This window comes from Lytechinus pictus, chromosome 5 (assembly GCF_037042905.1).
Source record: "Lytechinus pictus isolate F3 Inbred chromosome 5, Lp3.0, whole genome shotgun sequence".
NCBI lineage: Eukaryota > Metazoa > Echinodermata > Echinoidea > Temnopleuroida > Toxopneustidae > Lytechinus > Lytechinus pictus.
This window is the reverse complement of record NC_087249.1, coordinates 44,784,059-44,800,892: the sequence shown is the minus strand read 5'-3', so window position 1 is coordinate 44,800,892 and position 16,834 is coordinate 44,784,059. Positions and strand designations below refer to the sequence as shown.

General features: G+C 36.9%; 1 protein-coding gene across 1 annotated transcript in view; it reads right to left on the bottom strand.

Moving 5' to 3' along the window:
* Nucleotides 1–1,373: 1,373 nt before the first annotated feature.
* Nucleotides 1,374–16,834, bottom strand: part of LOC129261519 (calpain-15-like) — a 28,547-nt gene continuing 13,086 nt past the window's right edge. The window contains exons 6-13 of the mRNA XM_054899578.2: nucleotides 16,530–16,596; nucleotides 14,314–14,439; nucleotides 13,486–13,638; nucleotides 12,691–12,849; nucleotides 12,034–12,245; nucleotides 10,791–10,948; nucleotides 8,657–8,835; nucleotides 1,374–7,035 (exon numbers count right to left, since the gene is read on the bottom strand). Of these exons, the coding sequence (XP_054755553.2) occupies nucleotides 6,861–7,035; nucleotides 8,657–8,835; nucleotides 10,791–10,948; nucleotides 12,034–12,245; nucleotides 12,691–12,849; nucleotides 13,486–13,638; nucleotides 14,314–14,439; nucleotides 16,530–16,596 (1,229 nt within the window). The 3' untranslated portion in view covers nucleotides 1,374–6,860. The remainder of the gene's footprint in view (nucleotides 7,036–8,656; nucleotides 8,836–10,790; nucleotides 10,949–12,033; nucleotides 12,246–12,690; nucleotides 12,850–13,485; nucleotides 13,639–14,313; nucleotides 14,440–16,529; nucleotides 16,597–16,834) is intronic.

The following is a 16,834-nucleotide window of genomic DNA, read 5'->3' as shown; positions in this document are numbered from 1 at the left end:
TCTTTTCTCTCTCTTTGCCTTTCTCTGGAATTTAGAACAGTAAATGTGCTTGAAGTATACGTAGCGATTCTTGTTATGTTTTAATTTGGTCCACGGTAAATATATTCTTTCTCCATTTCATTTTTTTGCCTGACCATAGTACTGTGAAGTTAATCATGATGATTTTCATTCATAATGTGTCTATTCCATCTGAGGATATATATTTTTTTTGAAGAACAAGTCCAGTGTTAAACTTCTATGAAAAATTATGATTAGTGAACAATGTAATAGATTCTTAATGTTATATGCAGAAATTTTGCCAAATACATAAACATGTATGTTACAGTTTTCTATACATATGAATTAGCCATCTTGCTCTATTTGTAACATGTATATTATGAATTACTGTGCTTGTTTCAATTCAGTATTTTGATTTGGAAGTGTACATTGAGATGTAAATTTCATTCACTTTTCATTTGAAATTTATGATTATTTCCTAAATAATATAAATAAATCCACTTTCTGCGAAAAAAAAAATTGATGTTGATGTTTTAAATTGATTTTAGCTGTTCTTCTTTATTGAATGTTTCCTATTACAAGAGGATATTACATTACACACTTTTGTCTTGGATAAAACAAGGTTTATGACCAGCAGAAATTATATACCCCCCCCCCCCGAATTACTAGTACCTCATGGTAAAGTCATCTCACTTTATCCTGGCCTGACAGTTTGCCCAACATAATGCTGAAGTTCGCTGTTCCTCAAAGATGTCCCTGTTACAGGCATTTCCAGTGCTTTTCACGATGCCTGGGATCAGCAAATAATTATCCTTTCCCGATGAAAGTGGACACACCCAAGGCTCTATCCCTATCGCTCCAATCCGATTCATCAGGGCTCATGGGAAAGGGTTGTAAAAATGTCTTCTCTAACCAAGATCCCTCCCCCCCCCCCAAAGAAACAGAAAAAAAAATCTCCACATCTGTTTATTTTTTTCCTAACTTAGGTGCAAAAAATGGTATAAAGTAAACATTGCTTGACATTTTCAATTAGTCATGCATGGGGGGAAGAGAATAGAATTGCCATGTGGTTTTACAGCTGGCAATCACTGAATACCCAAAAATGCAACATCATGTAGCCCTACTTGGTTGTAATTATTCACCCCCCCCCCCTCACAAAAAAAAAGAAAAAAAAAAAAAAATAAATAAATAAATATAAATGAATAAAAAATAAAATAAAGAGAGGGGTGAGATAGAGAATGAAAAAGACAGGCCTGTAAAGGGGGAAGGGGGTGGAGTTTAAAGAGGAGATTAAGTCCTTTCAGAATTACTGACATACATACTATGGTCAAAATATTTTCCATATTCTGTACAAAATGCAACTTGGAATAAAGAAATAAGTTTCATTGCCAACAACATATTTATTCTTTCTGAGTACAAAAAGTGAAGGACCATACCACCATTTGCTATCAAATCATACAAAAATATGCAATATCTACATGTACAGTCGGAGGGAATTCTTTGGTACGAAAATAAATGACATCGACGAGCCGCGAGAAAGCAGATAAATTGCACATATAAATCTACTTTAAACATATACCTTTATAGATATTAAAATATTTGCTGTCGTATAAGAACTCACTTCTCCCAAAGACATAATGATTATATGGTATGATGCATCTCTGAGAACTTGAGGTTTTTATCACCATTATTATTTTAATTCCTATGAATGCAGTGTGAATGTGTTTGATCTGTTACAGAGTTCTTGCACATGACATGTTCAAGCAAGCACACAAAAACATAAAACCGAGCTTCAGGACGAGTAGTGAGCAAAGATGAATGACCTTCACTGCTTGTAATAAAAAAAAAGTATTTGCATGTAAGTACATAGACTGTTCCATCACAATGCAGCCGTCTGACATTGAAAACTAACTTTAAAAGAACTGTGGCCTGTCTTGCACTTTCATAATGTTATAGATAAAAAGACGGAAGTTGTTTTTCTTGTCAATAATAATACCACTGTTCTGAGCTACACTCCAAAGTAGTTTTGAATACATGTACCTGTAACGTGGTGCTAAAAAGTAAGTGAACCCCATCAGTTCTGCCATGTTATAGATTTTTAAACGTGAAGTCGGGTGATAAAATATTCCATTCAAGAAAGGCTCGTCCGACATTGTAGTGTTGTTTGTTGTCTACATTTCACACTCAGCGTGAATGAGTGCATATTGTGACGGGGTTCACTAACTTTCTGGCACCACTGTATATAACATGAAATAGCTATCAACTTAAATAGCCAAGATATACAGCACTATGAAGCAAATATGATCATAATTCTGACATTTTTACTGAGTATAAACAATGAAGATTGTTCTGAACTTGTTCGTTATTTACGTGACATTTCAAATTTCAATGTAAAATCCCCAAACTGAATAAATATTTACATGCCATATTTGTTTTCCTTAGTGTATCAAACATGAAAGCTCGCACTGATTTTTTATAACTATTGAATTGTAAAACCTTTCTCCAATTTATTGGCAACTAAATACCAATTGCATTATTTGCATAGGTTTCAGGGCAGATGTACATAAGATGGTGGCATAAAAAACCTACATGGAAAAAAATACAATTTTTTCTTAGCTTGGTGTATACAAGGAGCACACATACATGTATGGGTCAACAAAAATTGAAATCTAAGACATACCTTGTACAGTGCATCAAAAAAAAAAGGAAACCGGTTTTCAGAGATAGAGTTCACAATGACTAAATATGTGTTTACTATAAATTTGATACTTATGGTAAGAGTGGAATCTCGTCTATAATTTGAGACCAACAGCTAAGCAAATCCTTCACGCATGGCACAGATTACGATCAATAAATACTGAGGCATTATATCAGAAATGATTTGCGCAGAAACTCACGTGAGAATATGAATCCACTATCATTTTAGGGATCACTGAGAAAAACTTAAGAATACAAAATAAATGCTAATGAGCCAATCGTTAAATAAGCATGGTCATCGTATCACGAACCAATCTTGTCAAATTTTTCTTTGCAACCTGATTTTGACAATATAATTTCAAACTAGTCTTGCTTACTAATGCAAGAAGTGTTCATATCATATTAGGTATCAAAATATAGAGAAATAATTGAATTGTATGATGTAAATGACATATCATAATTCATTTTCCTTTGGAGAAAAAAAGACATGGAAATCCTGGTTTCTTTTTTTCTGGAAAGCACTGTATAACTATCCCACCAACTGTATAAACATAATAAAACATAAGCCTAGATGACCATGAACAAATGCAAAAAAAAATGAACAATCATTTGAACCATATGCATAGAACAATCATATACAATTACTTTATACGAGCTAACGGGCCGAGATGTAACATAACTGGGCAACCGAACAAATATTACAAACTATTACTTACTACTGTAACAAAAATAATACTGCTACTACATTCCGCTCACATCACACAATCAAGCTGAAAGCTCATGAAGCACCTGCATGTACAAAATTAAACATACTAGCTATTTATTAAAAATATGTAATATTTCTGTTTTGCAAATTATTGGCCCCTTCTTACATAAATTGCAAGGGCATACTACTTGATGAGAAGACGAGATGATGATCTTGCCAAGTCCATTTATAAGTTATATCATCATGGTGAGCTATGACCTTGCCCTGACAATGTACCAGTGTAACTGTTCATAAGTCAACTTGGCATGACAACATATCTCACCATCTCGACACAATAAGGTTGTTACGTTGACATGGCGAGATAAAATATCCGAGAACTAAAGCTTTGCTGGCTTCCACATACCAAAGTTAAAGTTAACTGATTCAAATCCATTTAAATCCAGGGCCATAAGTCAACTTGGCATGACAACATATCTCACCATCTCGACACAATAAGGTTGTTACGTTGACATGGCGAGATAAAATATCCGAGAACTAAAGCTTTGCTGGCTTCCACATACCAAAGTTAAAGTTAACTGATTTAAATCCAGGGCCATTCGACTCAGTATATACATCTTTCCTTTCTGATGAATTTTGGTATATAGACAGGGTCAAGCCATCACTTTCCTCACAACAATCAGTCAATCACACAATGCATTTCTCATACATATATAGAATATATTCATTTTTCAGTCACTATAATGATCTACTTCTACTATAAAAAATGGTAATAAATGAATAGACTTGCCGCGAGTTGTGACAATCAGCAAATGAATGCATATAACTAGTACTGGATATACTGCACATTCACAGGAAAAATTGAGATTTAAAAAAAACTGTGACAAAAGATATGATTTAGAAATATGCAATAAAAAATGTTGAAAGTCAAGACAGAGTTGTGTTTTTTTACCTAAAAAGATTTTCTAGTTACACTCGATTGCACCTATATCTGAATATTGTATACCAGTACTCAAAGGAGTTTTACAAATAAATTCCTACTATATAACCTCCGACTCAAATATATGTATACATCCCCTTATAAGATATTCCAATTGTACAATATATTCTTGCAAGCTCTAAACATTTTAGAGACAGAATCTCTCAAAATATTTATCTATTATAAATATGAATACACAGACTGGTATGTGTAAAAACATCATATACAGTATATATTGGGATTTATGTACAGTACATAAATGTAAATGCGTGAAATTGGGTAGAAAGTTTAGATAAACCTGGAAAATACATACATGTACCTGTTCATTTTCCAAAAACATCGAAACATCTACCGGTATATAAATATATATTTACCTGATTCTCTTTACTTTCCAATATGTACATGTAGAATCAAATGAAAATGTACACCATTGTTTTGAATACACATTTTTTTACAAGATCATGTGTAAACTTCATGCTAAACTATATCATGTGGAGGAGCCGTGGTGTAGTGGTTCTGACTCTCGCCTTGTAAACAGAGGGTCGTGTGTTCGAATCCCACCGCGGTCTGGCGTCCTTTGGCAAGGCGTTAATCCACACTTTGCAACTCTCCACCCAGGAGCTAAATGGGTACCCGGTAGGATGTGAAAGTCATTGTAGCTTGTCCAGTACTGTGTGCGCCTCACCGGCGACTGACTGGAATACTCCCCAGGGAGTGGAGGATGTGCACACATTGTGTGTGGGAATGACTGATTGAATCCGATGTCCGGGGTAATAATATATCTGTAAAGCGCTTAGACACGTCGTGCCGATGCATTTAAGAGCTATATAAAAGCAGATTATTATTATTATGCATAGTGTATTGCTTTTGCTAATCAATACTCATGGAGGCACTGGTCGTTCTATTGCAACTTAATCTACTTCTGGATAAACTGGATCATTCCATGAAGTATGCACACCCGACCGTCTATACATGTAGGACCTTTTGGAAATGATTTGGGTATTTTGTTTCAGTTCATATGAAAAATTCTAAAGCTATCAGATCATTATGGCTTGAGCAGCATGTGAAGGAGAAAAGTGGGGGTTGATCAACCAGTCGGCCAAACGGGTTACGTTATTGAAATGCCCAACTACACACAAAGAAACCTGTCTACAGTGACCACCTCGAAGGGAAACGCAGCATGTGTCCTTTATATACAGGTGGCTGCTCTAGACAGGTTCTTATACACACAAACTGCCTCCTTGGGAATTAGTTTTAGTTGTCACTATAGGCAGGTGGCTGCTATAGACAGGCTCTTATACACACAATCTGCCTCCATGGTAATCGGTTTTAGTTGTCACTATAGGCAGGTGGCTGCTATAGACAGGCTCTTATACACACAAACCTGCCTCCATGGAAATCAGATTTTAGTGGTCACTATAGGCAGGTGGCTGCTATAGAAATGTGGCCACTAACACACGTTTGACTATATTGTATTTTTTCCAATATTTGACAGTGAAACAGCTGATGTATCCATGGCATGTAGCAGACACGACACTCGTTGATATCAGGATTTTTTATTTACTAGAATGAGTGGTCAAGACTGGCGGTCGTTGATCTCACACAATGGCAGATCTAGAGGGGGATTTAGAGGTTTGAACCCCTTGAACCTTTGGCTTTCTAAAAACAAAACAAACCTATTAAGAGAAAAGAGGGGGGATCAAACTCCATTACCCCCTTACCTGCTTATGAAGGTCGCGCAGGCATATTCAGTGGCGGATCTACAGAAGGGAACTGGGGTAGAAAGCAGTACACCGCAGCTCATGGTCATTGGGTCAGACCAACTGGTCCAACTCCCCTCTTAGCAAAATGCTAGATCTAATATCGAATACTGCAGCATGATGTGTTACCCTGTTGAATGCAGACGGCAATCTGCACACTGCTGTCAGCACGTATGTCCTCAGAAAGTCGGCGCAAGATGCCATCAAATGCGTTAATCCGTTTTCTACTGGGAACATACAGAGACGATCCCATTATCTCCCCTATTGACAATGCAGAATTCAATAATCAAATGGTTACTAAGCGCATGTCATCCTAGATTTTCGACGACTAGAAAATCAAGGTTATACAGGACATTCTCATTTGTGAAATAAACTAAACTAAGTAGAAGCAGTCTTCACATAGTAGTAGTAGTCTGTAATCTCTACAGAGATATGTTTTGACGGCTGGACAATGCCAAAAGCATAAAGACTATAATAGGCCCTGTCACATCGTTCCATGCAAGCCTTCCATGTGGCTTGCTGGTAACCATTTTGCTACCCGCAAGTCGCCAACAGGCCGCCCGCATTGACAGTATCTCGCACGTATCCCACACGCAGTTGCCTGCAGAAGTGCACGCAAGACTGATTTGCATGCAGAAAAGCTTTGAAAATGCTCAAGACCTTGTTGCAGATGAGTTGCGCGGAACGATGTGACAGAGCCACGAATTGAGACAGACATGCAAGTTCATATTGGTCTAGGACTGTGCAAACCAGAGATGTCATTAGTCAGGATTGGCGAGTTGACGAGCCCAGACGGCGCCCAGGGATGGAGGTCTTTGCTAGCCGAGAGACGATGGGTGATGTGATGACATATCGTGTAAGTTGAATCAACTACTTGAGTTAAAACCGTTAACACTTGCCTGCAGAGAAGAATGAGATTTAGTAGTTAAATTGATTTGATGATAATGTACTTTTTTGGAGCTTGACAATTCAAATGCAACTAAACTTTGTCACGTCCACCTCAACCTTGTATTCAAGACGCTCAACAATTTTTTTACTGAACCATTTTGTCTAGATATACACATTATAATATACAATTATACAAAATACATATATTTTTTACATGATATATATTTTTGACAAAGCAAATTTACACAAAGTTTCTTGACAATTGCATCCACTTATATTTAAATAGATGCTATGCGTTTATCAGGGGGTTAAATTCATTACTAATACAACATTCTCTTTCTTCTGTTATATTCATACACATTCTTTATTAAGCTTTATTGTGAATATTGGAGAAATTAAATCATAAATCACACATTATCATCTCTTTGGCAACCATCTTTCTACTCCGAATGTAATAACTGTTTCCAAAACTTGGTCAAATATAAAAATTTATGAATATTAGTAGTGCTGTTGTCGATAACCTCTTTATCATTAGTCTTGTCGATAATTGCATGTTTTTTGCCACTTAGCGATATCGATAACCTTTCTCTCGTTGTCGATAATACCCGTTATTATGTAGGGACATGACAGTGATTTCCCGCAATCGGACGGAATTCACAGAAATGGCATTTTGGAAGTGGCTTTTCAAATGGAAAAACACAGAAAACATATTTTTTCTTAAAATGTACAGAACAGCAACAGAAATTACTCCAAAATCTCAACAAAATACAAATACTTACTAGCCACAAAGCACGATCTCACTTCGCTATAATTATGACAATCAAAACCTTGTGACATATTGAAAAAAATTCACAAGCGCAAGCTCAATTTTAGAAACCAAAAACAAGTACCAACTAACATAGAAGGCAGCACACGGCCGTGTGTTGCTGCCCTCTACGTTCGAAGATGTACAGCACGATATCAAAATGGCGGATAGATGAAAGTTGTTGACTGCTCAGAACGATGTCCAAAAAGCCCCTAAATTATCGATAAAACTTCGTCCAACCCTAAAATAATGCTAATAACGAGAAAGGTGAGGATGTATTTATGCTAAATATGTTTGTTAAAAGATGTTATGTAATCGTTTACACACGATGAACGCGGATTTTAAAGTGTTCTTGGTACAGTGGCAGATACAAATTTTGACCAACAGGAGTATTGTGACATCGTTAATATTTAATCAATGCATAAAAAATGCGTATTGAATATGTTCTTTTGTCGATACTTATCGATATCGCTAAGATATTTTTAGCAACATATTGACAGAGAAATTTCTTACCGATAACAGCACTAAATATTAGCACAATTTGCATTTTTTAAAGTGATACAAGCAGTGACGAACTAAGATATAAACGTATTTCTTTTAATTTTTGCAATATTTTGACATCCCCCGACGTCCAGAATCCTTAATGGGTCACACAGATGAATAGCATTTCATGAAACAAATGGTGGGTGATTTTTTTAACTATTTGTTATAAGCTACTGAAATCCTTGCACCTGATTGGCTGAAAGGAGATAAGTTGGAGAAAATCACTGATAAAACCTTGTCATGGAATGCTTCCCTGATAAAATTCCTAAAACGTGAAATCTTACCTGTGCAGTTTTGGTACGCAGTCCACTGTGACCAGATCCCCTCTTGTCGAGGTCACATTGAAGCTTCCATTGCAGTCGCATTTGATGTGGAGGTTTGAGTCGGGCCGACGATTCTCAATCACGATGAATATCCCCGCCCAGCCATGGTCTAGGTAGTAACATGTTACCCCTTCTCGACCCTGCCATCAACGGATGAGTAATAATTAGATAAAAATGCTATTTTGATTAATATTTCTCAAAGTGCTTTAAATCATAAAGAGATAAGGAAGATTATCATCCATATAGAGTGTTCTATGAAATATACAAGGCGTACAACAATTAAAGCAATGAGATGCGCAGCATAGAGCACAATTACGCTTGATGACGTCATAATGAGCTATGTCGACGACCAAAAATTGATCCTATGAAGTGATGATAGCATAATGTGATAAGTGATCTATGACTTGTTCATCAAATTGCTCCCTCTTTTTTTTTTGGGGGGGGGTGGGATAGATGATAATAATTATATTGGATGGCTTTATATCATGAAATATCAGAAATATTCCACTCGTTAGGGCCAATATTCCACTCATCTGCGATCCGTGGAATATTTTCCCAATCTCTTAGAATATTTCTGGTATTCCATTCTGAGCCATCCAATATAGTATAAATAATGCATGCCTTATCATAAACATATAAAGGACTAGTGTGGAGTCAGTCCATTTAAAAAATGACCTTTAATAACCACAGATACTTTTAAACATGGAGAAGTCTTTGTACACCTATAGCAGCCACTCACAAAGTACATGTAACTGAGGTGTCATAAGAATGTTTTCCTTCAGCAAGAAATTTATCCACATTGTGCTGCACTCGACCCAGGTGAGGTGAAAGGGTACCCGGCAGGATTAATTCCTTGAATGCTTGAGCGCCTAGGCAGCCCAACTAAAGCCGGGTAATAATAGCAGGGCCCGCTGGGAGAACAGTTTTCGGAACTGAAGTGGCTACCCTGTGTAAATATACCGCTATTGTTATTAATAGTTTTTAATCTCCTTTAGAAAAGTGGATACCTCCACCTGCAAAATAGAATGAACCATCAGTGGGCTTTGGTAAAAATGACCTTTATCTGCACATGCTCAAATTATATCTTCTGGCTTAAACCTACAGCATCTATGACATTATGTTTTGGGCAATTCCATTAAAATCATCAACCTTTTGACAAGTCCAATCCCCATTTTTTTCCATTTTCACTTCCATTCATGAACTGCTCAAGCCGTGATAAATTTGAGAGAATTATAACTTTTCATAATACAGCAAGTGGAACACTCTGGCAGTCTTGTGTACATAATGCAATGCAATATAGCAAGATTATTGACTTTGTAACATTGAAATAAAAAATATTTTTTCTTTAATTAAATAATCCAAGGCCGCAATAGGGCAAAGGTTGTGACTGACTGACCTCAAATGACCTTTGACTTTGACTTGGAAAAACTTTATTCATTTAAGAATTAAATTGTTGACGACACTGCCGTAGTGTCTGGCATATAAAAAATGTTGACTGTTTCAGAAATTGCCTTTCTGGTGACTACATTTAGTGGATGATGGTGTCAAATACAAAGAGTTACGATTGATCCGACAAACCCAATAAACCAAAACTATGAAAAGCCCGCAACACCAACATTTAAAATGCATGCTTTTTCATTATTTTTTTTCTATATTCATAAATATACACACATTCATCATTATTATGACAATTTAGCTTGCTACTCTATGTTTACAAAAGGACTCTGTCCAAATGTCATGTAGGAAAATATTTAGACATTGGTGGATATCCATATAGTTGTGCGTGATCGGATCAATCGCAACTCTTTGTAAGACAGGGCCCAGGGGCATATTACAAATAGTTGCGATTGACCCGATCACTCGCAACTATGAATGGCCAGCAACCCCAGCATCTAAAATGCACATTTGTTAAAAATAATTTCTGGATATGTCTATTCATACATTCATCATTCTCTTGAAGATTCAGTGTGATTCTCTGTTTACTAAGGAGATGCAAATTTCCTATAGAAAAAAATTATGGTGTGAATGGATTTCCATGCAGCTGCGATTGATTGGATCAATCGTAACTCTTTGTTAGATAAGGCCCGAGTCTCACCTCGTGTCTCTTGCCTTTCTGAATTGCGAGTTGTATCACAGAATCAGCCAAACAGCTACTAGAACCCGTCATCTGCCTTGCTTCTATGGGCTTTGCACTGTGTATCGCTAGCGTGTAGTTGTGTGCATTGCCGTTGTTGACCGCTGGTTTAGATGGACCTGGTAAATCATGTGAACAGGGTAGTACAAGTTTGTGAACTAACATCATAAGATGAGTGAAAGTAAATCATGAAAGTAAATCAGAGCTGTTAACCTGAACGAGAACATTTCAGTATTTTAAAAGCTGAAAATCAGTATGTTGGTGAGGAAATCAGTATTTTCAAGGAAATACCATCGGGAAACACATAAAACTGAAACTTGAGAAATCAGTATTTTGCATGAAATCATCAGTGTTCTCATTTTTCAGTACTAAATACTGAAAACCAGTACTACTTGGCAGCTCGGATACATGTTTGTAAAATAACTTCATGGAATGGAATGAGTGAAAGTAAAGAGTGGAAGAGCTGTATTGTAGTGATTCTGACTCTCGCCTTGTAATCAGTGGGTCATGTGTTAAATCATTAGCATCTTTTGGCAAGTCGTCAATCCACACTTTGTCACTCTCGACCCAGGTGCTAAAAATGGGTACCCAGTAGGATGTGAAAGTCATTGTAGCTTGTCCAGTACTGTTTGGCGACTGACTGGAATCCCCAGGGAGTGGAGGATATGCATACATTGTGTGTGTGGGAATAGCCAATTGAATCTGATGACCGGGGTAATAACTCATCTGTGTGTTTTTATTCTACAAAGAATTGATACATGTAAGTGTATTAAATGCCACAATCAATGCCAATGCAAAGAGATGACAATGAATAATTTAGACTTTCAGACACTATAAGCCTCTATGTTTGGTAAAAAAAATTACACCAAAGCTTGGGGCGATTTTGCCACCAAGATGCTCAAAGAGCCCTGGGCCCCGTCTTACAAAGAGCTACAATTGCTCCAATCAATCATAACTCTATGGAAATCCATCAGTGTCATAATTTTTTCTACAGGAAATTTGCAAAATGTCCTTTGTAAACAAAGGAGAACACACCAAATTGTCAAGAAATCAATGAATTTATGGATATACATTCATATCTAGAAAACTTTTTGAACTAACATGCATTTTATATGACTTTGCTGGCTTTCTATAGTTGCGCATACTTGCGATTGATCGGATCAATCACAACTCTTTGTAAGACGGGCCCCTGGAAAATACCTACCTCCGGTTGGCTGTCCCGTTTTCCAATGGTTGAAAGCAAGAGGTACAATCACATAGATCCCCGGGTCCAAAAAAGCACTGCAACCTACAAACGCTCTCAGTTGACGCTTACAGAAGGTCATGACCTTTGACATATTTCTGGTCGTCATGCCCATGGAACGCATGACTATCAAGGTCAGGTCAAGTGGGTTTCTAGATGCTTTCTCCAGCCTCCTAGAAATGATTAAAAACAAAATCGCACTTGTTAAACCACCTCCAAAAATTCACTACAAAATACAATGTAAATGTAAAATACAATTCTGAATTTGAATCATAGCAATAAAATTTTTCGAAGTTACATATCAGAGTTCTGATCATATAAGAAAATTCACTCCATTCGAAAGATGAGAGTAGTTAAACCTAAATACAGACAGATGCTATCCTCGCTTTCTCCCCCCCCCCCCCAAAAAAAAAAGCAAATGAAGACAAAAATATACTGAAAATGCCCGTTGGTAAATAGTGTGGTCCCACATATTGCTTCCCGCATTAGCTCTAACAATGTTGATCTCAATAAGCATTCTGGCGTCAAATAAACACTTAAAGATTGCTTCCAACGATTTCCCATCAAATCAGATTTCTTTACCAGAATTTGAACTTGACTTTACGATCATTTGCCTACCTCCATGTCTGGTAGATAGTGAAATCTACTTCCGTGGCTTCGGTGACCTTGAGTATGGTGACCTTCATAGGCATGGCTGAGGAGGGAGGGAAAGTCCCTTCTAGTCTGTTTTCAGACCACTCTGGTCGAACTTTACAGATGTCGATGCAGTCGAAGTACCTTCATAGAAAATAATGAAAGGATTGTTTTAATATTTATATTTATATCGGACACTAATTGAAATGAATAGCTTTACAGTATAAGCACGCTGATGTATGTTTGTTAAAGTTATAAGTCAAATTCAGAGCAATTATCAAAACAATAAACTGAAGCAAAGAAACATGTGGAGCGTTGTGGCCGAGTGGCTAAGTCTCCGGACTTTGAAACTGAGAGTTGTGGGTTTCAATCCCATCCATGACGTAATTTCTTTCAGAAAGATAATGATGAAAGCAATTTTTTTTAAACTCTCAGTTTCAAACCCAGATGAGGTAAAAAGGTACCCGTCAGTATTAATTCCTTGAATGCACCAAGCGCCTTTAGCAGCTGGAGCCAAAGCTGGGGTAATATATATATTGCGCAATTCAATTGGCAACTAGATAATCGGCACCTCATAAATGCTAAATTTTATTATCATTATTAAATTAATACAAAGTGTTGCATAGAAAGATTTCCAAAGCAAACCAACATGAACATGAATATTCACTCAATCTTGTTTTCATTCACTTCACCTAATCAGCTAAAATATCATTTCATCAATCACAAAGTAGTAACTTGAACCATGTGTTTGTCCTTCATTCAGCCATTTCATACCCTTACTTTATCATGTCATCAAGCGACATCCAGAAGATTCCCTCACTCGCACCATGGACCATGAGGGCCTCCTTCATGACGTCAGTCCACAAAGCAGAGCCATCTGACCAAGCCCCATTCCAGGAGAAATGACCCCATGGATTCCGCAGCTGAATCAATCTGAGGAAGGATTTAGGTCCATGATATATTAGGAGAATAGGTACCAGTATTAGTTTTTGAATGAAATTGCTGCTTAGGCTAACCTGGGGCGTATCCAGAATTTCAAAATAAGGGGGTGGGGGCAGATGTAAAAACATGATCATAACCACCATCACCACTATCGTCATCATCTTCATTATTATCTCTATCATCATCACCATCATAATCATCATCATCCTCATTATCATCATCTTTATCATCACCATCATCATTATCACCATCATCATCATCCTCATCATCATCATCATCATCAACAGCAGCAGCAGCATCAGCAGCATCATCATCATCATCATCATCATCATCAACATCATCATCATAATTATTATCACCATCATCCTCATCATCATCATCATCATCATCAGCAGCAGCAACATCATCAATATCATCATCATCATCATCATCTTCATCATTATTACTATCATCATCATAATCATCATCATCATCTCATCACCACCATCATAACATGCATCATCAAGTCATCATCAACAACATCATCAAAGATCTTTCCAACCAACCTTGTGAGGTGAAAATGTACAAAAAAATGAAATGAATAATATGTGACAAATTGTGGAAGTTGGCACATTTAAATATTTTTCAGTGATAAATGCTGTTCATCAAGACCATCATCATCATTACCTGTTGTTACAAATGTCCTGGATATCGAGCACAGAGTATGAGTGTCTTGGTCTTAGTCCCACATCTTGGTAAAGTTGTGGGTTAATCTTCATATTACCACTACCACAAGATGCTCCCATTAGGTAACTGTAAGAGGTTGCATAAATACTTATATTATATTTTTCTAACTGTAGGAGGATCGCACAAGTATTCAAATTATATTTTAACTGTAGGAGGGTTGCATGAATATTCATGTTTCTTACTGTTGGAGGTTTGCACAAATACTTTTTTTTTTTTTTTACTGTAGGAGGTTTTGCCCAAATAATCATTCTTACCATAGGAGGTTTGCACAAATATTGATCATATTAATCATATTTCATACACACATGTACATATTGTAATGTGCATGCTCTAGATTTGAAGATACCATATTATAAACTATTATAGTGGTGCTTTAAAAGTGCATATCTTGTGCCTGAGCAGTATCCAGAAAAAATTGCAATATGTGCAGAGTTCTAATATATTCCTCTCAATGGCCCCTGTACAATATAAGCTGTGCAATACCATCTTGTATTGCATGGTCTAATTAAAAATTATCATCAAAGATTATAATATTCAATAGGCCTGGGAGTAAACATCGATTGATCGAATGGTTCGAATGGCTTGCCGCCGATCGCCAATGTTTTGGCAAATCCCGATTATGACGTTGGGATAACTCGAATACCCAAGTAAAAATAACAAAATGACAGGATAACAATGATGACAACAGTTTTGGAATACTTGATACAGGTTTTAAAATGATGTTACCGAGGTAATTTGTCAAAAATGATCAATGATTGTATCACATTCACAGTTAAACACCGACCTGAAAGGGCTCCGAAAATGTTAATCCCACGTATCCGGCCTTGCCCTCGATACACAATATAAGTCATTGTCTGCATGCTCAAAACAGACAGTAAACTCACAACCAGCTCACTTGAGCTGATTGGACCTTCGATAGCCAATGAAACTTTTGGGGAAACAAAGAAGAAGCCACGTGCGTTCCCTTATCAGGAAAGGTCATGACTTCAGAAATAAATTGACCCCTCCCCATCTGTCTGTGTGTGAGGGAGAGAGAGAGAAAGATAGGGGGTGGGAGCCGGGGAATTGCTTTAATGTTTCAAAACAATGCAACCCTATTTATATCCCCCTCACACAATCAAAACAACATTCCAACACGCGCCGCCGTCACCTAGTCTGCTGGGCAGACTAGGTGAAGGGAAGGGTCTGAATTTGAAGCCTACTCATGCCTTGTGAAAGTTTTGTATGTGCTAGTCTTTGCGTGGAGGCACACATGTTGATCGAAGTTCCAATCAGGGTCTGTGCCTGCAGACTAGCCGTCACCTACTTTCTCGACTAGTCTCCCAAAATAGACCCAGTTATACATGTAGGTTCAAATGATAAAAATTTGTAATTTTGAAAGGTATTTCAAATGAAAAATATTTTGCAAAATATTTTTTTGAAATACATGTGTAGCATCGTGGGCAGTGCCACAGGTGGGGGTGGGGACATGGTGTGGGCAAGGGATGACATTTTACAGGAAGTGAATTGCACCACCTGCGTGTCAGTCTCAAAGAATACTTCATGAATGAGTTGTTTACTAAGACGTCTTTGGGCTTTGGACTTGGCTGATTCATTCATAAATATGCAGGAGTGTGGCACTTGGAGGGATGCATGCATAATACCAGGGTACCAGCATTGATTTAGGAAAGATTTTTATTGGAACAATAAACTGAAAGATTTAATCTCATTTCATGTAGTTTCTTTTGATATAAAAATCATGGAGAAGGGGAAAAGGGTCTACTTTCATTTATGATAAACATGTGACTTTGATGGAGATTTCTTCATTCAGGAGGTCACCACAAAGTAGGTCAACTATAGTGACTTAAAAGACGTGATTCCGACGAACAATCGAATCATTCAATTGTTTTTTCAGGAAATAATCGAATGGTAAAAATGACATTCGTCCCAGGCCTAATATTCAAATACCATATTACAATTTTCAATACAATATTTTATATTGAAATGTATTATTAATATTGTCATCATTGTTGTTGCTGTTGTTATTATTATCATTATCATCATTATTATTGTTACTATTGTATTAATATTATATTATTATTATTATCATTAATTATTATTATTATAATTATCATCATTATCATCATCATCATTATTATATATTCCATACTACTTACCCAGCTTCTTTGGCACTCAACAGCTTCGCCCATACCAGGTTAGGATCTGCTGGCTTCCGACCTTTCCCTGAAGTGAATTGAGACAGATAAAAGGGAGATATCAGGAGAAAACTTACTTTAAAAAAAACCCACATGGTGCATAATGACCAACTGGGTACAACTGCAAACTCTCATATATTACATACTCATCAGTTGGATGTAACTGCACTCTCTCACCATGGTGCACACTTACCAACTAGGAGAAACTATACACTCATATGTTGTATACTCACTAGTTGGATGTAACTGCACACTCTCACATGGTG